General features: G+C 36.9%; 1 protein-coding gene across 1 annotated transcript in view; it reads left to right on the top strand.

Moving 5' to 3' along the window:
* Positions 1 to 23,832, top strand: part of LOC140137310 (uncharacterized) — a 31,315-nt gene extending 7,483 nt beyond the window's left edge. The window contains exons 2-20 of the mRNA XM_072158952.1: positions 4,303 to 4,566; positions 6,456 to 6,630; positions 8,422 to 8,555; positions 11,694 to 11,891; positions 13,974 to 14,309; positions 14,704 to 14,994; positions 15,512 to 15,796; positions 15,990 to 16,148; positions 16,728 to 16,877; positions 17,261 to 17,563; positions 18,742 to 19,020; positions 19,147 to 19,216; positions 19,511 to 19,560; positions 19,724 to 19,799; positions 20,172 to 20,221; positions 20,410 to 20,485; positions 21,356 to 21,417; positions 21,551 to 21,779; positions 22,853 to 23,832. Coding sequence (XP_072015053.1) covers positions 4,303 to 4,566; positions 6,456 to 6,630; positions 8,422 to 8,555; positions 11,694 to 11,891; positions 13,974 to 14,309; positions 14,704 to 14,994; positions 15,512 to 15,796; positions 15,990 to 16,148; positions 16,728 to 16,877; positions 17,261 to 17,563; positions 18,742 to 19,020; positions 19,147 to 19,216; positions 19,511 to 19,560; positions 19,724 to 19,799; positions 20,172 to 20,221; positions 20,410 to 20,485; positions 21,356 to 21,417; positions 21,551 to 21,779; positions 22,853 to 22,883 — 3,218 coding nt within the window. The 3' untranslated portion in view covers positions 22,884 to 23,832. The remainder of the gene's footprint in view (positions 1 to 4,302; positions 4,567 to 6,455; positions 6,631 to 8,421; positions 8,556 to 11,693; positions 11,892 to 13,973; positions 14,310 to 14,703; positions 14,995 to 15,511; positions 15,797 to 15,989; positions 16,149 to 16,727; positions 16,878 to 17,260; positions 17,564 to 18,741; positions 19,021 to 19,146; positions 19,217 to 19,510; positions 19,561 to 19,723; positions 19,800 to 20,171; positions 20,222 to 20,409; positions 20,486 to 21,355; positions 21,418 to 21,550; positions 21,780 to 22,852) is intronic.
* The last annotated feature ends 1,193 nt before the right edge of the window (positions 23,833 to 25,025 follow it).

The following is a 25,025-nucleotide window of genomic DNA, read 5'->3' as shown; positions in this document are numbered from 1 at the left end:
GGGGACATGCACCAAAATTGTGAATTCAGTACATGTTCGAGATTTTCTATATTAAGGGGAGTAATTTGAGACCAGTTTCGTTGAAATCGGATCATTTAATATTATTGACCTCTGTGTATGAAATTTTTGACATTTGAACTATCTGACCTTATAACTCCTGAATATGACGATTGACTTTTTTATTCCCTGTGATGAGAGGAACAATCTGAGATACATTACAACATGGTGGGACTGTTCTTAAGTTTTGGACCCACTGTGACCTTCTACCACTCGTGTGAACCACAGGTGGCATAGAAAAAATGGAACTAATCAAATTTTTATCATTTCAGGTTTAAAGATGCCAAAAAGAATTGATTCCACTAATGCAGCAACAGAAAATCCCAAACCCATAGCGCCCTGTACTAATATTTATGCAATCTCAATTTTATCTGGTTTTTATAATGTATAAATTACGTGTATTTTAATGCTTTTATATGCTTGTGTCAGGGCAATTCTGAAAATCAACTTTGCAATGTTTATTGAGTAGGTTATCCTGTTTAAATAAATAAATAAATAAATAAATAAATAAATAAATAAATAAATAAATAAATAAATAAATAAATAAATAAATAAATAAATAAATAAATAAATAAATAAATAAATAAATAAGTAGTTTGTTTTTTGTTTAAAAAATCATACGATTATGTAATGAGACATTCATCAGACCGATGTTTATGTAATTGAGTATTTTAACCCCTTCCCCAAAACGAAACTATAGTTCCGTTTATAGGGCGACATCGATCATTGAGTTTGTTCCCTAAGCAAATTCTATCCGACTACAATTTTCTATTTTTTTATTATTTTTTTAGCATGAAGTGTCTCGGTATACTTTGGGCGGCCTTTGTGGTAAACACGATTATGATTTGCTCTGGTGATCATGGTAAGTATACGTGTATTGTGAACTATTATCCACTGTGTTTACTGATTAAACTGAGGTCGTGAACAACAGATACTTGTTTACAATCATCTATCTGATGTTTACAAATATCTACATCATAGTGTCCCTTGTCCTGTACTGTTCTGTCCGCTCCTGTCTTGTCCATTTATTATTCCACATCTATCATATAATCCAGAGGATGATTTAAGCACCACGCCACTGTGTTGACTTGCGGTTAGCACAGCTGTGTGCGTGAACATGACACCACTGCTCGCACATTGCATTGACGGGCATGGTTAAATTTGAATTTGGACTGATATATTTACAATAAAAACGCATTCAAAATGCTAGTCGATTTCACATTTTATGTTACCTACAGAAGGTGTGAATTATCCTTTATGCATACATCACTTTTGTTCTGAAATCGACCAAGTAATAATGACACACGCACAATTCTTAAACAACATCTTTTGCACAGAATTCAATGGGATTTGAAAAGTAAAGTGGCAGTTGAAACTCTAGTGATAACACGTTTGCAGTGCATGATGGGGCTTCCTTAAATCATCCTCTGCATATAATCATCATTATTATAGGTATGACCGAACCAGGTTTGTACGCAAGATTTCATTGGGAGGGACTTCCACAAAGTCAAAGTGGACTTATTTTAAATGAAAGGAGCAATATAGTTATTGTTCCTGCATTATCTATTATACTCCTTCCAATTGTTTTCCGCTGAAAAGAGAATATTGCACCCACCTAGCATATACCAGCTAAATGAACAATAATTTCATAGTATGGAAATGATTTAATTATTATCCCATATCTATGAACACCCCATATATCTCTGCTTAATGTCAACGCATGTATATTCAAGTGACATCATTGTATTATTTGTGGGATAAGAATACTAACTAGAGCTACTGTGGCTCAAGTGCCACGAATATCAGGTAGCGACATCTGACCTCATTTGACCTTTAGCATCATCTAGATGTGTTCATGTTTCCCTCACATCAAGGATGATTTTACCAAGTTCAAGCATAATCAGACCCATTTCAACATTTCACCTCGTTTGACCTTTGACCTTGGGTGACTTCAGGTTGATGTTTTACGGTTTCATACTCCCCAAGTCTCAGGGATCATTTTCCGCAAGTTACAACTCGATCGGAGCAACTTCCAATTTGACCTAACCTTTGACCTCGGATGACCTTTGCCGTTTCATACTCCTGAAGTGTCAGGAATCATTTCTCTCGAGTTACAGCCCAATCAGAGCAAGCTTAAATTTGACCTGATCTTTGACCTCGGATGTCCTTTATGGTTTCAAACTCCCCAGGGATCATTTTCTGCAAGTTAAAGTCCGATTGGAGCAACTTTAAATTTGACCTGACCTTTGACCTCAGTTGACCTTTGCCGCTTCATACTCCCCAAGTGTTATCCTCGAGTTACATCCTATTTGGAGCAACTTTAAATTTGACCTGACCTGTGACCTCGGATGATCTGTACAGTTTTATAATCCCCAAGTGTTAGGGATAATTTTCCCCAAGTTACAGACCAATCGGAACAACTTTAAATTTGACCTGACCTTTGACCTCAGATGACCTTTGCGGTTTCATACTCCCCAAGTGCCAGGGATTGTTTTCCCAAAGTTACAGTTTCATTGGAGCAACTTTAAATTTGACTTGACCTTTGACCTGGACAAAGTTAGTCATTTGAGTGAACACCCCCACTACCCATACTGCCCTCCCACCCATGAACAAGCGAAATTGCACTCCGAACAGTTCTCGACGCCTCTTACCTGGGCCACTTATACAGTTGATAGCCCCCCCTCTCCAAAAAAAGTCTTATGTGAGATCCACTGTTAGCTATCTTCTGTGTGTCTTTGGCGCAATATGTGGTATACCTTTGCGCAATAATTTGGATTCCTATACCACACATCCACAAATTAAAATCAGCAGGCTACAACATCAACATAAGTATAACTTTCTTCATCCTGACGACAGTACTGCAAATTATGTACATTTCAAATGAATGTCAAAACGTTTGGGTTAAAAATGGAGAGGAAAAAGAAACCTACCATAGGCGTAGATCCCGGGTGGGGTGATGGGGAAATACCCCCCCAATATTTTGCCAGGGGGATGGCCCATACAATCATCCCCCCCCCCAATGTATAAATGTTAGGAGACTATAATTATCTGCGATAAACCTGCCCAGAAATCCAAAAGTGTTAGCCAACCAGGAAGCTGTTTTTGCATCAATAATTCTCTGATTTCTCCGGAAATACATCGACTTGGATCGTAATAGTAATGAGAAAAATACGATCTATTGTGTGATACCAAAAACTCATTACAATGAAAAAAATGGGGGAATGATGTTGTCGATCGGGTTACGATCCTTACGACCTTTGAATAGAGCATGTCATATGTTGCTCGTAAGAAAGGAGAGGGGGCATTGGAAGTGGACAGGGAGGTGCAGTGGCGGTAGCCAAGGGGGAGGAAAAGCTCCCATATGGGACATCTTAGTCTCCTTCTTGATGCTGGTCGCAGTAATATTTTACGTTTTAAGGCTTTTTGCACATTTTTTAACGATGTTTTTCATTGAAATTCGCTTCCCTAATGCCCTCCTAAAAGTAAAACCCTTATAACGCCACTGGTTAGAGGGAAATGGAAGTGCCCAGGAGTGGGAGTGGGGTTTTATAGGAAGAGGTACGTCCCAGTTTGAGAGAGCAAGGATAAATGGAGGGAGAGGGAGTGGAGAATATGGAGACGGAGGGAGGAGAAACAGGGGGAGAGGAGAGAGCTCAAGAGACGGAGGGGAAAGAAAGAAAGAATTGGCTTTCATTACGATTTGTGTACGATAATAATTGAGCCTTTATCAAATAATATAGGCCTGCTATCATAAGAATATTTAATCAAAACATTATATCGAGCTTAAAAATTATAACACAATAGGCCCCTAATTTATGATAAGAGAGTAGCGTGGGCTCCCGACATAATCCCTGTTGAGGATTTCATCGCCTTACGAGTACATTCATAATTATGTATTCAAACGAAGCGTCTTAGTAATGTAGTATAGTGTCTTTTGTTTTAAAATGGGACCCACTTTACCAAACAAAGTGAATGCCCTTCTTTTGATCGCCCATTGATACATGCGTCCCGAGTTCGAGTTCGCCAGACGTTCGCGTTGAAGTAAAACTGAGCAAGCAATCCAATCGATATAATGTGTAGTTGCCGTTTAAGTTGAAGTAAATTTTCAAACTTTATTTCGCAAACTCTCTAATTAGTTAAGGAGAAATATTTTGAAGGAGAAGGATTTTGAAGTTTATGTTTGTATAATGATTGTAATTGACTCCTTAATCGACAAATTTTTGTATCATCTTATTTTCATTTCAGCCAACTTTGTGATAACTTCCAACACAGCATCTGGGGTTGCGTCGCCTAAAATACATACCGCGCCAGTTTCCAGTGCTGTACCCTCATCATTGACTTTCTCGGATGTGCCAGTAACCACTCAATCGGGATCAAATTACCGTATAACTGGCTTGACTTATGACCCAGTAGACCAAAAGGTCTACTGGGTTGAGAGAGATGCTGATTTGGTTACACGGGCAAATTTAGATGGTAGTGGTCAAGAAGTCATCGGTAATACAGTAAATGGTACGTATAGCCCGGATATGTATTTACGGGGGGGGGGGTCACATATCAATATTTCGCAATGTAACGTTGACATCTATGAAAAATGGAAAGGTATGGTAACATTCTCTATGATTTAAACTTTAAAATATTTTTACCAAATTAGAATTGGGCGCTACTTTGATGTATCCATTCGAAAGTGCAACAAATGCGTCACTTTGTATAATTGCTAAATATTTCGAAATGGGATATTTAGAAATGATAAATACACATAAATTAGAACCTTTAGTTTTCAGTCTACCTTATAACAACATCAATAGATTTGTGAAATGCTGTTAAATATCGTAGGTTGAGTGATTTATTTAATTGCTTCCCATCCTATTACATTTAACACCGTTTAAAAATATATTACAGACTAATGAGTGCATTAATTTAAAAGATTTATTTCAATAGTTATATATATTAATCCAGTATATTCATGGCCGGATTTACCTTTCTGGGGGCCATGGGCAGGCCAAAATTTGGAGGCCCCAACTCACCGTGAGGAAGGCATGTGCACTTAAGTGGCCAAGTTTTGGTTTAGGCATAGATCGACGGTATTGGCGGGAGTATTATAATTTAAAGATAGAAATTTAGCTAGGACATTTGCACGCAAAGCGCGCAAAAAAATCCATATTCAGACTGTTTTAGCCCCAAATGAAGGTGAATTTTGCTGTATAATTAACCAGTGCGCGCGCGCAAATATTTGGCAATTTTACCCTATTTTGGCCCAAATCATGGTGTTTTTGGCTTAAAAGGAAGACACACAGGCCAATTGGGGGGGCGTTGGCCCGGGCCCATCTGGCCCAATGGTAAATCCGGCCCTGAGTAGGTCTATATTACTGAAATTCAGAAAACAATTACACATTTCTGATCAAAACCATCCAAAACGTTTAAAAAGATTACAAATCTCACTATGACCCGAGGCGTAACCGAGGGTCATAGCATGGTTTTGAGATCACCGCGGGCATGGATCTATATGCAGCCATGGATATACTCATACAACTATTTCCACCTCGTGTCAGAAATTGTCATGATAGTACTAGTTGTTCAACAGCACGGCATGGCGAGTTTGTTCCGCCGTGATTTAATAGTTTCGAGATAAAAGGCCGAGCACTCCAGGCAAAGTATAACACACCACCTGGACCTGTACGAACACAACCTGTACGATAGATATATAACTTTTCTTTTCCGCTACGCATATACGCATGCTCCGCTGCGATCTACGCACGCTCATTACCCTTTTAATGTTTCTAAGTCAAGAAAATGTTGAATTCTTGGTAAGACGCAAGCGGGGAATTCAATACGCAGAATAAAGGTTATCAGATTCTTTCAACACATCTATTCAATTGTTTATATATATATATATGATTCGAACACGCAACCTCTCGCACCATAAGGCGACGAAAAAAGGAAACCCTGTTCTACGGGCGGACGGACCTTTCAAGTAGGGTCGGTCGGTCGGTCGGTCGGTCTTATCGATTGAGCTAGCTTGACTGCTGCAATATCTAGACCAATGAGGTTTTCAAATGGGGGAAGTTCAACGAATTTTAGGCAGCCCAAGAGGGGGGGGGGGCAAACAATTTTTGGCAGGCCAAGGGGAGGGGAAAGCAATTTTTTTGGCCCGCTGGTTGTAAATTCCCCTCATTCAAAAATATTGCACAGCCCATTAGAAGAGGTGCAGTATGTCAATTACATGTAGCTAGTAATTTATAGTATTAGTAATACATAATTGCGAGCTACTCCATCGGCCAATACTTGCCAATAGCTAGAATAGAGAAGCATTTGGCGGAACATTTGCCGCCTCTTACTAATTTTTTTGAATATTAAAAGTGTGTTTTCTACTATTTGGTTAATATTAAAACATGTTTTAGATCCTCGAGAAGTGTGCCTTGATATATATAACCGCGTAATCTACTGGACTGTACAAGGGAGCTCAGGTTCGGTTAAGACACGCCCTATGGACTTATCCGCACCTGCCACTGACGTGCCAGGCAGCAACAACCAAGGGGCAGAACTTCGTGATTGCGTTTATGGACCAATATCAATGTATGTACTGAATAAAGAGATAAATAATTTTAACAACGCCAATTTTCAAGGCAAATGCATATACTAATCCATAGTTTACAGCGTTATGCCTATAAACATACCATATACACATAATTATAATGATAATGGCGCATATGGGTTCCCTTGACATAAATGGAATTATGCATGTTGTAACAAAGAAAACTTATACAATTCGTCGGTCGCAACACATAGTGGCGTAGAGTGATTTCTCAAATGTTCCGTTACGCATACCGTCTAATGGCGCACATGGGCTCCTGTACAAATAGAGAGCCCGGGATAGAGAGCTCCCTCCTCTAAAAATCCCAACAAGAATTAGGGTACTTGCCCTTATTTGCTATAGTGGGATTTTTATGGGAGAGCACTTTTCGTTTGTGTCTAAAATATGTCAGGGGAGCCCATAGCGCCATTAGGCGAACGTTTATGGTAGTCGCGTAAAGGTTTAGATCTATTAGCTCTATCTTATACGTATGGTCACGGTGTACCCCTTTGTCAAAGTACCACGTACTTCAGTATAGTAATAGGGCCCTCTGTTGGTCAGAATATCCATCCCAGCACAGTATTTACCGAATTGACACAATGTGTTACGTGTACATATGTGTGCATTGGGTCCACCACAGAGTGCATGTGGGTAAAATCTCGGACTCAAAGCGGGATATAATAACACAGATCTTCCTTAGACGGCCATTTTGGACCTCATATTGGGGTCTTAGCAACATGTTAGCAACACAATTGAGGGAAAAATAATTCTGCTGTAACCTTCAAAGCCATTTACCATTGATTAGTTCGAATATTTAATGTGCTTAATGCTGTTTTAATGCCACTCTAACCCATTTTAGAATGAAAAAAGTATTTTGGCGGTCATTTTGGACCTCATAATTGGCGCCATTTTGGATCTGAAACATGTTAACTACCTAATATGGGGAGAAATATTTCTCCTGTAACCCTCAAAACCATTTTCATTGATTATTTTGAATATGAAATGTTTATAATGCTGTTTTAATGCAACTCTAGCCCATTTTTGAGTGAAACAAAATGTATTTTGGCGGACATTTTGGACCTCATGATCGGCGCCATTTTGATTTAAAACATGTTAACAACATAATTTGGGGAGAAATGTTTCTGCTGTAACTCTCAAAGCCATTTTACCATTGATTTTTTTTTGGAATATTTAATGTTTTTAATCCCCCTTTAATGTCGCTGTAACCGATTTTCATGAAAATATGCTATTTGGCGGCCATTTTGAATTTGAAACATGCATACAACCTAATTTTAAGCCAAGTGTATTGTCTAGAGCTCCAGAAGACATTTCTCAATGGTAACATTTTGTTTTTGTTTTTTTAAGTAAAATTTTTCTTTTAGCCAACAATGCAATCTTGATATGCGCGAAAATGTCAAAAGTGGTCCAACCCGTTTTCTGAACGATTTAGTTAATTGAGCATAACCTGAACTAGTAAAGAAACGAAGTAAATTTATTCTGTTAGCCAAAATATTACTGATTCCACTGCTTAAAACATTGTGCTCATGATCACTTTTTTTTTTCTATAAAGTGAAATTGCAATTGTATATTTTTTTTATTGTTACGGGTACATGGAGTTATAGTCCGACACGCCTCTAGTCCGACACTCCGCTAGTCCGACACGCCGCTGGTCCGAATCTGAAATGCACTGCACCAGTCCGAAACGCCGCTAGTCCGCAAATTTGGCATTATTTGTAAATTTATGTAAATTTAATATACATTATGAATGATGACCAATTATATTCTTCCAATAGGAACTTGTATCTAGTATATGGTGGAACAGGGTCCAGTGGAGGATTGGTAAAATCGATCCCTGCTAGTGGTGGTTCACCTACAACACTTGATTCAGGTCTACCTGAAGCCGTCTCCATTGATGTCGATGAAACAGGTAGGACATGTATTTACTTGGCTTAACACTTAAAGCCGCGTCTATGGCAAGCCAAGGGGTCCAAAAGCGTGGAACTGCTACGCGTAGCTTCTTTCTCGTTACGTGCAGCTTATTAACCAATCAGATTCGCGGTTTTAAACACGTGGAGCTGATGTAAACATCCTCTCTCACAAATATTACGTTGTTAATTTTTGAAAATGAAAATATCTGTAGTATATCAGCAAAAAATGGTATAGGTGCTATTTAAGTAATATATGAACAGAATGATGATTGTTCTATATTTAGGGGGCTATCATTTTGTTCGGAAGGGGATCCCAAATAGAGGGGGTCATACTTTTTTGGAAAGAAAAATAAGGGGGAGGGGGGTCATAAATTGATAATGACAAAATGTAGGGAGTCACAAGATGACTACAGATAGTGTGTTTATTGTATTCAAAAGACTGATTTCAATACAATTTTAGCCTGTCTAGGGGTAAGGTGTATCGGTGGTGGGAGTCGGGGTCATAACATTTTGATGCCGAAATAGTGAGGGCCGCAATTTTATTGACGCCGATTTTTGTAAATTTAGGACCCCCCCCGTTCCGAAAAAAAATTGTGACCCATTTACTCTCTCCATATTTACACAGTGGCATGTGATATCGCTTTCCCTGCAATATCTTTACACAGCGCTTTACATCAGCAGTAGTTGTTGTTTGACCTTCATATCCCCTGCACCGCTAATACAGCCCGAGTATAAAGTTACTTGCTATTAAACACGGTGTTAACTTGGAAACACTAAATAAATATGCTTTGTGTCATTTTAGCCAGGCATTAGCAACATGTTCTCTTGACACGTGCTGTGATTTGGCCTCCTTTACCCGTTCGTTATCTATGCTAATTCCGTAAATTAATTACAAGATACTAATTGTGAAAGAGGATACCTATAACTATACTACGCGCAGCTAACGACCCAACCACGTGATTAAATTTGACTATTTTGATTGGTCAAACAGCTGCTCGTAACGAGAAAGAAGCTACGCGTAGCTGTTCCACGCTTTTGGACCCCTTGGCTTGCCATACACGTCTCGTGCATGTGTATCATCGAATTAGTGACGAATAAACTGTATGTATATTGGTCTTACATCTTATTTGCACCTCCCAGCTGCGTGAAGCTCAATAACATCAATAACGGCGAGCTAATACACGCCTCATCGACGTAAATTATAAGCGCTGGATTGAAATAGTAATTTTTACATCATTTGCTGGCTAGAAATTAAAAAGGGACACAATGTGACCAGCGAAAACTAACATTTTGTGGAAAAGAAAAAAAGAATCTATTCTTTATTGAAATCGCGCATTATTTTATTTCAATTTTAAATACGCCAAAATATCTTTTGAATTTTAAAAATGAAGACTGAAAAGCTGGTGGAAATTCTATGTAAAAATTATATATAGAACTCCGCTAAAGATTACTGTTTTGTTTTTATGGTAATCTAATCTTTTATTTTCTGAAATTAATTTAGGGGTTCTATGTAGTATTTGTGTATAAATTATAAAAACCTCGAACGTCTACAAGAAAACTAGTAGGCTCTACCCGATATGCCTACCACGTGCAGCGAATCCTGCCAAGTCAATCGATAGTGTATTGTGTATGTACTTCACCATCTACAAAAAGAAATTCGTCAGTTATATTCATCCTTGCTGTTCAATAACTTGATAATTATGGATTATTCTGAAATATACATTTTGTTAATTGGACTTTGCTTTCTCATTTTCTAATCTTTCAACCAATAACTATAATAATTACTACCTTTCCAGCTGGTGAATTGTTTTATGGGAGTTTTGGTGGAAGCGTTGATATAATTAAAAAATACGATCTGAATACAATGACGTCATCAACAGTGTTTACAGGTATTTATACTTTTCAATACATGTTGTTAATATGTTGTTGGTACCGATGTTGCTTTAGTTAACGTTGTAGTAGTATTTTTAAAAGGTATGTAATTGTTATATTGTACTCTTTGTAGTTTAAGGTGGTATTGGAGGCATTATGGAAGTGCTAAAGCATGTTTTAACAGATTAGTTGGGTAGAGCACAGCACACTTATCAATATGCCTTTTGTTTGAAGCAAATCGACCATACAGTTTTCAAAATATCTCTTTGTATCTTATTGTTTTTATCAATAATCAATCAAGTTAATGAGCTAAAATGAGTGGCGAAGCTCATTAACATATATTTTTGCCAATATTTTGCTAAAAAGTCATGCATAAATGTTCAGGGTACTTTTATTTTGCATACTTTTGCCTTAAAACTTGGTCAAAGTGTTTATAATATGTTTTAATGTAGCATATAGCGAGGCCGCCCCTATTTTGCATATTTGCATAATTAATTAGCATTTATGCAAATTAGCTCATTAATTATGCAAATATGCAATTATGCAAGTTTCTAGAAAACTTTGATGTTTATTGATGTATTTACCACGAAAAATTGGGAAGATTAGTTCCAGATTGATGCACACAGTTATATATATGGACCATGGAAATTGGTTATTTGCATAATAAATACAATATTAAATCCTTTTCTATAGCACGTTTGTGTGTAAATGGTTTGTCATGGATGCTAATTCTGATCGTACGGTGAAATTGCTCTAAAATATATATTTTTTTATTTTAGTCCCAAGTATTTCTCATCAAGTTGATATACATATGAATTTTAATAATATATAATAAAAAGGGGCCATATGTGTAAAAACCATTAATTTTGTAATACTTGATTCAGAGTTTTTTTATCCGATAGAAACATCAGTATACGATATGTGCATTGACAGTGTTGGCAGTCCATCCTCTCAAAGCTGGTCGTGTTCATATTTTTACGTCACTGTGGTTTCTAGGTCAAATCTGTCTCGTTCGAAGGAACTCATCGCATACAGTTGCTTTTTGCGGTATATCAATTTTAAACGACCTATATTTCTCAAAAAGGAGTCATTTTCATTGTCCTTATAATATTAGCTTGCCAGTGATATGATGTTGTCCGAGCAATATATATGACCTTTAACTTAACTTAAATAGCATTGAATATTTTAAAAGTTTGTTGTCTTTTATAAAACGGTTGTGGTAAGCAGATAAGATGCTTTATACTTTATATTTATTTACATTCCAGGCCGTACTGGTGGTCTTCGAAGTGTGTTCATTTACCATGACTTACTTTATATGAATGATTTTGATGACAATGCTAACAATATATACACCGTGGCAAGAACAGGGAATGGACTTGGAAACGGAGACGAAACTGAACTCACTGTGTCGTATCCCAGTGCCGGGGCGGGAGATAATAACCATAACGTTGTCGTGGTAACAGGTAAGTAATCACAAATGTTCAGAAGGCTAACTTTGTATTCTAGAAAATTTACCGTGGTGGGCACCATCAGATCATTTTGCTAGTCTTATCTTTTATACGACGTATTGAAAAAAAGTAGGCAAAGCTGGGAATCGGACCGGGGACCTCGCGGGTGTGAAACACTGTATTAAACCACTGTTAAACCAAATTATTCCTCTTGTCATGGCGATCCACAAAAAGCATACTTTTACCTATTTGCGACATACCCTTCTGGAATTATAAGCAAAAAGGTCAAAGGTCACAATTTGACCTCCACAAGCTTCCACAGGTGTCAAAACCTGGAAAAAGCTCCGATATTTACCAAAATAGTCTGAAATTGTTCATCATAGAAAATCCATGCAGACAAATAATAGTTTGTATTGTGTATGATGTTTCCTTAAATGGGTATTGGGTAACCATGGTAACATAGAAAAAAGGGTCAGGTCTACACGATTCAATGGACATTGACCTTTATCACCATGGTACCATGGTAACGAAACACCCTAGCTATAGCAAACTATTATTTTTTTTAATTATTTATAGAAGACGAAAATATTTGAGACTTATATTTTCATAAAGATCGGAGTATTTTTTAGGTCTTGATCCCTGTGGAGGTCACAGGGTGACCTTTGACCTTTTTGCCTATACTCCAGAAGTGAATGTCACAGATAGTTGTTTTTGTACCCCAAGTTTATAACATTTGACCACAGGGGGCCATTCAAACTAGTATGTAAAAAGTATGTACCACTCTTAAGAGCCCTATTTTTAAGCTCCTCCGTGTTCAAAAAATTGATACATTACAAGTGTATTTCAGCTGTGATGAATGCCAATTGCTGACAAAGTTTCGGAAATATCACCTCAAACCCCTTTAAATTTGATAATAACAGCACGATGTTGCATAAAGTCCGAAATTGTGTCCCCCACAAAACTCAAATTCAGCCTCCCTAAATCAGCCATTTTAGGCAAATTCGCTGCATTAAAACCACCATAATGTAAACTTATGGAAAGCACGTTTTCTATCCAACAACTATTTGATACCATCTCTCGACACACCATAATTGATATTTAGCCCGTGCGGTTTACGCAGACTCCGTCCAGACCAGTCTTGGAACTTTGCGAAAAAATATTCCATATTAAATGTCAAGTCTGTATTACAACACGGGAATAATATTATGTAGGAAACAAAATGGCACCTATGGCAGGAAGGATTGACCTATGTCAATTCAGATCATAGATATGATATACCACTTACGGTTGCGTGACTTTTCGTGACTTTCAGTGGCAGCATTTCCCGATAGTCATAAGTTCCCTGATCGAATGTACGATGCCACATGAAATAGAAGTCCGATAGAGGAGAAACGCAGACATAAAGCATACTGCGTTGCGTTTACAGAGACTAGTTGCTCTTCATAACAAGTATTATGTGCCACTGTTTTGGAGAAATATTTCAAGCGAAAATTTTTGATTTTGCCGCATGCAGGTAAGACTCCAAGACATGAAGCCCGACATGATGTTTCCAAAAATACCGAACAATATTTATTATAAGCTTACATTAAAAGAAAAATTATTCTTATATTTAATGATAGAAATCGTGGTTTTCATTAATGAACCACGCGGGAAGTCAAAAATGTCAAATTAATAATATGCCATAAAATGTGTATTATATCGCGAATTAAAAAAAATGAAAATGTAATTATTTGATATCAGATGAACGTTACTTCAATTCTAAATGCCCTAGTGTCTGATGTGCTCTCAGGTCCCAAAACAAATACTCTACAAAGGTAGGTATGTGAGCCCTTAATCAGGTAAAAGGTCTATCTTTGAATTAAAACATTTTACCAATTTAATAGAACCGAAAGCTGACGAGTCAGCAGTAAGACATGTACTTACACATGGTCGTATAATGAAAATGTGTGGTCGCACTGATATAGACGCAATGTTACCAGAAACATTTTTACCGTTTCCCCCTTGACAACTGATCAGTTGCATAAATGGAGACCTACAAATATTTTGAGATTGTTTTCATCATTTCTGCCTTCTCCATATCTTTCCTTTACTTTACAGCATGTCTCATTTGTACAGCATGTATAAGCAATGTAGTAATCTCAGCTGATCAGCTTTCAGTCACATGGGATGCATCAACAGTTACCTGCAACGCGGATGTCTTTACAATTACGGCTGTTCCTTCAAATATAGGCCAATGTAACGGCGTTGCAAGTGGAAGCGATACCAAGACGATAGACTGGCAGAATCTGAATAGTATTCAACTCGCAGATCTCGATCTGTTGCCGAATACCGACTATACTATCACTGTGACATCCGGACTAATTGATTCGGTAGATTCATCTGTTATCAATGCTGGCCAATCATTAGATGTTTCACATACAACTAATGCAGCAGGTAAGTGTACCTTTATGAGAATTTCCGAATTTGAATGTTGGAGTATAGAAGTTCCAAACGCCAAGGGGAAGCGTTCGTAGTAGATTTATCATTTCGGACTATATGCGGGTTTTAACCTTTTTTGGGCTTCTAGACTGTTTCAAAAATAATTTATACGCAAACTTGCCTATTTTGTTCTGCTTCTCTTTTTTTGTACACTTGTGGACGACATATTAATCGTTATATTAATAGTCATATTTTGAATCTTAAGAATTGATATTGTGTTGTTTTACTTAGATAAAATTCGGACAATATATCTTAAAACAATTATTTTAGCAGCCTATAATTAAGTTTATGATACTAGTATGAGATAAGTAACGTTTATCTAAATTGAATTTTGCTGATTCCTCCATAGCTCCGTCAGGGACCCCGGGACTCACTATAAACGCTGCGACGGATAACTCTGTTACCCTGGCAATCACCGAAGTTCCATGTCGATCTCGGAACGGTGAAATCCTTTCATATAGTTATTATTGCAGTAACGGGGTGACATCGACGATTCCTATGACGACACCGGTAGCTATTCCGATAGTTAGCGTGACCGGTTTATCTTGCGATATTCAATACACATGCTATGTTGCGGCTGTTACTGATATAGGAACTGGACCTTATGCTGAGATAGTAGTCGATGGAAGCATTTCTACAGGTAGGTGGCATTAAAAAAAAACCAATCTACTACACATTCAAAGCTGTAGCTGGCATCTCCCGTGGAAGAAGTAAGCCTAACAGATCTTGTATTGTAAGGTTTCACATTTCTGCAGATAATCACTCGTCGTAATCACGCGCATTTTGCATGTGGGTCTGCATATTAAACATAGCAATGCAATCTTTTTTGTTGTAAATTCATATTTGCAGTAACATGATGTTCGAAATGTAATTGAAATCAAAATTCTGCACATTAATATTCCATCCATTACTATGTTACACACGAGTATTCCTTCTACTAAATTTTATTTCATTTCCTAGGTAATGCACTTGAGTACTTCTTCCTTTACACTTCACAATTGAGAGAGTCAAGTCTGGATTTGTATAAAAATTAAATAACACTTGTTCTGGTTTAGGCAAAACCCCGCACAAAATTCAATTTAACAGAACTGTCATTTTAGTATTCCACCAGTGCCTTCAATTACCGGCACAATTGCTTTTATTTTATTAAAATGAAGTGCCGACATCTGCACCATGCAACGTGATGATAACAGAAGCAAGCAGCTCAGCCATAACATTTGCGTGGGAGAAGTGTGTTTGTGGAACACGGGGAGGAGTGACACAATCCTACACCTATCGACTGTTGTCTAATGGTCAGATTATTACTGGGGAGACAAATGACCTAATAATGGCCTTTAACATACCAGTCTGTGACGGAGACTATACATTTGAAGTTGCCGTGACAACATCTGCCGGTACTGGGCCCTATGCGCAGAAAGATTTCAGAGGTGACGCTGGTCTAGGTCAGTATTTTGTTCTTATAATATCGGAAGAATTCCCACATTCCACTTTAAACATTTTAATTGTTTAAACAGACATTTTTATGGCATTGATTGTGTCAGCACACAGCTGCAGCTACAACGCAAACAATAAAATATATAAAACGGTATTTAAAAGAAGCAAACCTAACATTCTTTGATTTCCCTTGCGTTTTAGCCGCAGAGCCAGTAATCGTTTCCTACAGTGCATCTTTTGATGAAGTGGTCGTTGTGATCATGGCTAATCCGTGTGTCCTCGATGAGCCAGTGGTCTTATCGTATGTGTATAGACTGATACGATTTTCAAACAAAAGGCAGACTGACATTGTAATTACAGGTAAGTCATTGGTTAAAGGTTTAAATTGTCAAATCAAATGTGACCGTACACCACGAATGTGCCGTAAATTCGGCCCGGTCAATTTTGTTTTATTTCGTGTTTAGAAAATATATATCATAAGCTTTAAAATGGTATATCATTTGACTTCAAACGATATCCGGAAGCGGGATTATGGTTTGATCAACTTTGCTCCTTCAACAAAATGGTATACCCTTTTCGGTTCTACATATGTCTCTTTTCCCACATTGCTGGTAATAAATATCAAACAGTCATATTATTGGCGGTCATTTCAAATCATCCCCAAGTCAACGAGGTTCAGGAATGTCTTCTCATTTTTGGTTATACATACCTAGACAAAATACAATGCTTTGTAATCCACCACTGGAACAGGATTTAGCCAAAGCAAACAAAGACTAGAGCTATTTAATAATTCTATATACATAGGCAGAAGCTTATTATGACCATAAACGAGAACTAAATCAAATAATTATTTGAATCAAACTAATATTTCCTTATAGTCAAATAACATGCAAGTGATGCAACGTTTCGTTGTTAATGTCATTTGTTGTTGTTATATAGGCGAGGTTGAAGCTGAAGAAGACGGACTTACCATAATTCAAATATTGAACTTGGAATGCGACACGACATACGAATTATCAATTGCTGCTAAAACAGCGGTTGGCGTTGGACCCGAAACTATTTTCACCTTCTTAACTGAGGGGTCACCAAGTAAGTCAAATAAGCAATCTATTTACATCTAATGAGTGTCGGCTGAAGCATCTTGCATCTTTATTTAAAGTGATGGATTTCTTGACATTTGTATTATATCGTGAATTTCAAAAAATGAAAATTATTTGATATCAGAAAGAGATTTTGCGTATTCAGAATGCAATTCGATATGTCTGATATGCTCTCATGTCCCACAAAAAATACTGTCGAAACGCTTAAAACGCTCATTCTAGATCCCTTAAAAGAGTAAACATTTATTCATATAGCGGAAGTGAATTTATTAGAAGAGTTTTCAACCTCACCTATCATCAATACTGGCATTTGTATGTTTGAATAAATTATTTAAGAAATATTTTAATAATTTGTTATCAAATATTTTGCAGATCCATTTCGTCCTGGGTCGTCACTAATGATCAGGCCACTATCAGCTTCTACTGCGATAGTTTCATGGCAAGAAAGTTTGTCAATATGTCCGTCTACAGATTTTGTTGTTGAGTATAGATTATTAAACCTAGAGCAGTGTGAAATTCAGATTCTCGATACTTCGACTCGCATTTCTACTCGTGAAAGCGAAATCACGCTAAATAATCTTAGCGGTGGTTCTACGTACACGGTATCTGTTACTGGTCAGACATCATCTGGCGTGGATGCTGTATTAGAAGAAACCTGGACTACTCCTGACTCAGGTGAACTAAAACTAACAAAACAAAAACAAGGGAAGAGTTCAGATGCAAAACCGTTATATTAAATTTAGATATGCGCAAATATTTAAAGAAAATGTGTGCTACTTGATCATATTTAAAATGTTTATAACAGGGTGTCAATGTAAAGCTGGCATTATCAGGCAGATATTGGTGATCTTAATTCCAGAAGTAAACGTCGTTTATCGGCTTCTGAACTCTTCAAGTATAATGAAATATACCGACAGGTCCCATCGTACGTCGCTAAATAGGTACCTTCATCATAGCTATTCCCCAGTTGGCGAGAAACGCACGACTGTGTAATTCATATTAAAGGTAAAAAACGGGGCGCGCTACAGGGTGTCCCTGAAAGAACAGCATCGTCGAAACTGTCATTTCTTAGTGCCTGAACCAAACTGAAAGCTATTTTTTCATAATTCTTGAATTCTTGAGTGGAAAATTTGCAATGAGAATTCTTTCAAAACGATGAGAATTGGACAAAAGTATGAGAATTTAAAACTTTCTCATTTATATAAAATTTTCTCATTCAAATGAATGAGAAATACCAATGAACGTGTTAACTACCTGTCACATTGTTTTAAATGAGAAAATTAACCACTTGTGACAGGTTGTTGACACGGTAATTAATATTTCTTATTCATTTGGATGAGAAAATTTTATATAAAATGAGAAAATTTTAAATTCTCATACTTTTGTCCAATTCTCATAGTTTTGAAAGAATTCTCATTTTAAATTTTTCACCAGTGGACATAGCTCAATGATTGAATCCGTGGAACGGTTTGAAAATGGGATATTTTTGTTAAATTCTTATATTGCAAGCTAAAAGATGCAGCTATTGGCTGCTGGCTCCAATCATGACACGTCTGTCTTTGCTTAGGATACACAGGAGTGGACATATCTGGTACCTTAATTATTTTGCGCACTGTATTACGGTAATGGAAAGAAAAGTGCAAATGTTCGTAATTTTTCGGCACAAATAATTTTGATAAAAAAGGACGCCACGAACGCAAACATCAATATATTTTTATTTGCTTATAGCCGTCATTCCTCCAGCTTGCTCGAAGCTCGTCCAAATCCCTGGTCCGTGATTGGTCTAGGTATTTATATATCATATGACGTAATGATGACGCATTCACTGATTTAATCTTCATTTTTTCACACAGTCCCACAATGGCCCCCAACAGACATCGGTATTGTGTATTACAACCCATTTGACCTCGTCTTAGAATGGAGTGCTCCACCTTGTGGAACACGAGGAGGTGTCATCTGTTACGAGTATGAGTTGGTGACGGTGTCTGATCTTACAGTATTCAGAGGTACCACAACGGTTCCAAGGATCCAGATCAGTCCGCCATCTGGTTACGTAAACTACCTTTTTCGGGTTGCAACAAAAAACAGTGTTGGCTTTGTGTACAGCAATAACATCAATGTCGTACCTGATGGTAAGCTGTTCATACGGTGTAGAGTTCAATATACAAAAGAGACAGTCAGAATAAGTTTTAGAATTCATCTAGAGGTCGTAATTGATTGATTATCAACTCTGTTGAACTGTGTGTTATTATATTTAGGTCTCTGTCCAGATAGATTTTGTCTAAATGGAGGCACTTGTTATTCGGACAATGGCGAAAGTTTTTGCAGGTAAGGAGAGTCTCCATTCAATTTCTTAAGTTAGCAATTTGAAGATCATCGTCTGCAACTCGTCTATTCTTATCATTCACATGATGTCTTTGATTTTAAACCTGTTAAGTAAATCTCGATAGTTGTTGATTCCTGATATAAAGAATAGTAAAACGTAAAGGGGTGTAATAGATCAGAATGAGTTGGCGATAAGGCAGACCCAAGGCTTATACTCATCTCATCTCATAATATTAAATACATGTAATATTAAAACATGTAACATATTGATATTTTTCTTGTCTTGTGTTTTCAAAGATGTCAACCTGGATATAGTGGCGAACGATGTGATGATGAAAATATCTTAGGTACATATTTGTATTAAAGATTTTACTTATTCTGTAAAAGATTTTTTAAAGAGCTTGAAGTTGAAAAGGTTACGTACCGATCAGAATAACTCTTCTAGAATTTATCTAGAGGTCGTAATTGATTGATTATCAACTCTGCTGAACTGTGTGTTATTATATTTAGGTCTCTGTCCAGATGGATATTGTCTAAATGGAGGTACTTGTTATTCTGATACTGACAATGCCGAAATCTTTTGCAGGTAGGAGAGTCGATATTCAATTTCTTAAATCATCAATTTGAAGATCATCGTCTGCAATTCAGCTATTCTCATCATTCACATAGTGTCTTCGATTTTAAACCTGTTAAATTTTATTAAATCTCGATAGTTGTTAATTCCTGTTATAAACCTAAAGGTGTGTAATAGACCAGAATGAGTTGTTAATAAGGCAGACCCAAGGCTTATACATCGCACTGAACAGCATAGCTGATAGTTTGGACAACCTTTATTAACCCAGCTCACTCTAGACCAGAGTGGTGTTGGGGAAAGTCGTCAGAAACTTCAATATCTTCTCATAATAATGCAATATTAAAACATGTAACATATTGATATTTTGTTGTTGTTTTTTCAAAGATGTCAACCTGGTTATAGTGGCGAAAGATGTGATGATGAAAATATCTTAGGTACATATTTTGTATGAAAGATTTTACTTACTTTGTAAACAGATTTTAAAAAAAAGAGCTTTAACTCGAAAAGGTTATGGAACCGATATTATGTCGTTCATTTAAACAGTCAGAATAACTCTTCTAGAATTCATCTAGAGGTCGTAATTGATTATCAACTCTGTTGAACTGTGTGTTATTATGTTTAGGTCTCTGTCCAGATAGATTTTGCCTAAATGGAGCTACTTGTTATCCTGATACTGACAATGCCGAAAGCTTTTGCAGGTAGGAGAGTCGATATTCAATTTCTTAAATAATCATTATTTATCAATTTTACGATCATCGTCTGCAACACAGCTATAATTGTCATCATTCACATCGTTGACCTGACAAATACAACACATTTCCCGACATTTATTGATTCTTCAAAATAAAGAACAGTTAAACCTAAAGGGGTATAATCACAGAGAAAACAGAGAGCGTACCACCAGTCAAAGTATCCGCATCATCCGAAAATGAGGGCCGATTGTTCCATGACGAAATTACTACACAATTACTGCGTATCTTCACGGTCTATCGCGTAATCGCGAAAGTACGCCCAACGCTCTATCGCGTACGCGAAGGCACGATAGAACAATCGGCCCTCATGAATATATGCGAGAACACCGCATACAATAGAGGCCGTCAGCGTGACGTCATATGCCGCCATCTTGTGGGTACACGCTGCGATGGTCGTTCGATCTCCATGCGTGATGATGCGTGATAACAGCTAGCAGCTGCGCGTGGCAAGCTGCGCCCTGCGCGTAGTGTCCGACGCATGAACACACGTAGCATTTGTACCCACAAGATGGCGAAAGGCTGACGGCCTCTATACACGGGAACTTTGACTGGTGATACGCTCTCTGTTTTTTTCTCCTCTGTGGGTATAATAGACCAGAATAATGGGTTGGTAATAAGGCATACCCATGGTTTATACATCGAAATGAATAGCAGATAGTTTAGAAAACTTTACTTAACCCAATTCACTCTAGAAAGTCGTTACTTTAATCTTTGGTCACGAAACGAAATTGAAATTGAACATCTAGTCAATAATGCAATATTTAAACATATAAAACTTTGATATGCTCAAACTTTCTTGCCTTGTTATTTTTTAAGATGTCAGCCTGGATATGGTGGCGATAGATGTGAACTTCTACCCGAACCTGCAAATAACTTAGGTACATCTTTATACGAAAGATTTTACGTTGTAAATAGATAAATGAGGTATAACTTGAAGAAGTTACGGATATTATATTAAGTTTTTCTAATTTTTTCTAATGTTATTCTAATTTCATTGTATTCATTCGTTAGATGATGGAGTTATAATTGCTATATCATTCATTGCATCAGTGATTGGAGTGACAGCTACTTCAGTGTGTTTGTGTGCTGGGGTGTATCTTCGTCGTCGCCGTCGTTTTCAGCAATCCCGTCCACCACAGATTTACCTGCCCCCGATAACGTTCCCTGATCCATCATGGCAATTAGGGTACAATGACATTTATGCGCAATCACTGCAATCTTTTCCTATTGATATGAACCAGTAAGTTATCATTGTTTTATGAATACATCTATCTATACCATTTGGCTTTCTTGAGAAAGTGACGTTAGTACTTTGTCCGTGTCCGCCTTTGATCGCAAGAGAACAAGAGAACCAGCATTATTTTCATTGATTAGAACATTAAAATCAACTTTATTTCGTTCCTTCCTTTGGCTTTGATCACCGTTTCTTCAATTCTCAACCGATTTTAACAAACGATTTGTGACCGTACACCACGAATGAGCCGTAAATGTCCTCAATTGTATTCTGAGTTACAGTGTAAAATGGGCATGAAGGTCGTATTCATAGGTACCTCAATTTGGTGCTACTTGTACCTCATTTAATGAGATACACGTAGCACCAAATTGAAATACCTATGAATATGACCTTCATGCCCATTTTACACTGTAACTCAGAATACAATTGAGGACATTTAACTCATTCGTGGTGTACGGTCACATTTTGTACACCACTGCAATAATCCTGGCCACGTGATATTCTCTACTAACCTTAGATGTTGTCCAAGTCTCCACCCCTGTATGAGAGCACACTGAGTGAAGCTATGTTTCTTTGATGTTAGTAGAAGCTCCCATGCTTATTGAAACATATAAAGCTGGGTTTATGTATATTTATCCACCTCTTCCGTTTCATTTTTAAAGAAGATATAATATCTGCCCACTGCAGTTATTTTAAAGTTTAAAACCTTTCTACGATTTCGCCATTAGCTATAGATAATCAATGGTACATCACCGGGTTACATCATCTGCCTTGCTAACCCAAAATTCATTTATATTCTCCAATCTGGTTTATCAGAATAATTTTGCAATAGTGTCTGTAAGTTTTGGTAACCCCTGATCCATCCTTTGTTAAACCTAAAGATGTAAAGACTTTTCTCCGTTTATTTTTTAGTCCCTTGTTTGTTTGCTTTTGCACACATCTCTTATCATCTCTTGCCTTAATTAAAGTGCGCTCTGCCACATGGGCCTTAGCTACTTAGCTACTTAAAAATGTTAATCCATTATTTCCCGTTATAAACTTGTTTTATGTAAGCACTTTCCTTTTCTTTATGTTCCCAGGTTTGCTTTGCCAGAGCCATTTTATCGATGATGAGGAAAAAGACAAAAATAGAAAACAGTTCCTCTCTCAAGACGATAGTAATACTAGTAATTTCATAGAAAATAAGTGTAGGATTATGTATTACGAATCTTGGCTTCGTATAAAACTTAGTATTCATTGGTAGAGATATTTTTCATCCAAAATGTAACCGGACTAATGGTTGTGCTTGATGCTGACATGCCAGCAAGTGGCTACTACTACTACTACTACTACTACTAAAAATAGCTACTTACTGTTATTGTACTTAAAGACACATTCAGTGATCCCAGCGTAAGTGTAGCCAAATCAAAATTGTTTATATGAAATTACCTAAAAGTTTTGTTACAATTCTGCGTCTCATCTTTAGCGTCTTGGTATCGCGTGCAGGTCGCATCAAGTGCGTCTCTCAAAAGCGCTCACCATAACCTCGGAATATCCCTCGCAGCTACGCCCCTCGGGATATTCCTCGGTTCCCAGGCACAATGTTTAGACATTTCACATTACCCTCAAAACAACTAATGCGCAGTCATTAAGTTGTTGCTTGTGTAATTTGGTGTTATTTTTAAATTTTGTAAATTATTGTTTTATAATCACTAGTTTTGTCAGTTGTACCCAAGGTTTCCCTGTTAGTTTTAAGAGCTGCAGGCATATGGTGATCTGTATATAATTTGGTTTTCTCTACTTTTGTATTGTATCATGTATATTGCTTTTATTATACCATGAAGGGCTGGGGTAGCAACAATTGCACAGTATTTTTGTGGGACCTGAGAGCACGTCAAACATAACAATTTGCACTCTGAATACGAGAAATGTCCTTCTGACATCAAGTATATTTGATTTTTTGAAATTTGCGATATAATACAAATTTTATGGCAAGTCGTTAAAAATTTATTATTTTGATATATAACAGTCCTCAAAGTAAATTTTATAAATCTAATGGTATGTACTTAAAATGTATATGGTCAATTCCAGCCAAAGCGTGACAAAATTCTCTCTGGGGGCCATTTTAAAAATGTTTTCCTTTTCAATTCTAGACTTATCAAATGAGACGATCATATCTAGTGAATCATTAGGTGGAAGTGCCATCGGATTGAAAAATAACTTTTCTTGCTAGACCAAATAAAGTGTTAAATGCGCATATGCATGTTACCCACGAATTCAAGCCTTTTTCACCTGTTGTACGCCATAAAATTTCACTTTCTTTAATATCTTTCAATATTTTATGTGTGACTCACAATACACTAGAAATCGGTGAAGACTTTGAACGTAAAATAGAATTTTATTACATATATCTACAAAGAAATATTTTGGTTATTACAAATTTTAAGAAAGAACCAGGTGTACAGTTAAGATTGTGTCAATTCTTCGAACTCTTTCCAAAGTGGCTGTCATTTAACATTACTGTATTATTTCGAAAGATTAGAATAAATGCTTCAGATAAATATAAAGTTAGATTTTGTATCTCGTCGCAGGATGAGGATCTCGGATGGATTCGTGGGTAACAGCGTCTGAAAATAGCAATTCCTATTAATTTTTTAATAAAAATAAAAATTACTTTTCCGTATGTCAATAATTCAGGCTGCAATGGCACTAAAATGAATTTTAATTTAAAAAATCATTCCATATTTTCATGCAGCAATATTCTATTAAATCGTGTTTGACAGTTCCTATGAACTAAAACACTATCAATACATTGTTAACTATAATTTAAGTAGGGATTCGTGGGTAACCAAAATGTTCGTGGGTAACACATATTTGAAGGTATGTATTGGTAAGCGGCAAAATAGAAAATATTACAGAAGGTTGGAAACCATCATCCGGTTATTCCTCCATTGTGTTTCAATGATTCCCGTTTCTATAACCAATTGCATTTACCCCAAAAATGGTAATTTAGGATAATCAATCAAAACTTCATGATACAGCTTCAGTATACCTTCAAGAGGACGCTATTAAACAGGACTGTTTTGGAACCTATTTCGCATGTTTTCAAAATGTTAAGATGCATAAGAAACATATAATTTTCGAGTAAATCCTTGGATTCGTGGGTAACGCCGAATTCGTGGGTAAAGCTATAAGTACTATAGTACCGTTTGGGGTTTGCGTTTCTTAGGTGCATAAACTGTAAGTACTGTAAAAATTATTACATACCCATGG

This window comes from Amphiura filiformis, chromosome 17 (genome assembly GCF_039555335.1).
Source record: "Amphiura filiformis chromosome 17, Afil_fr2py, whole genome shotgun sequence".
Taxonomy (NCBI): Eukaryota; Metazoa; Echinodermata; class Ophiuroidea; order Amphilepidida; family Amphiuridae; genus Amphiura; species Amphiura filiformis.
The sequence above is the reverse complement of the archived record's forward strand: the minus strand, read 5'-3'. Positions and strand labels throughout refer to the sequence as shown.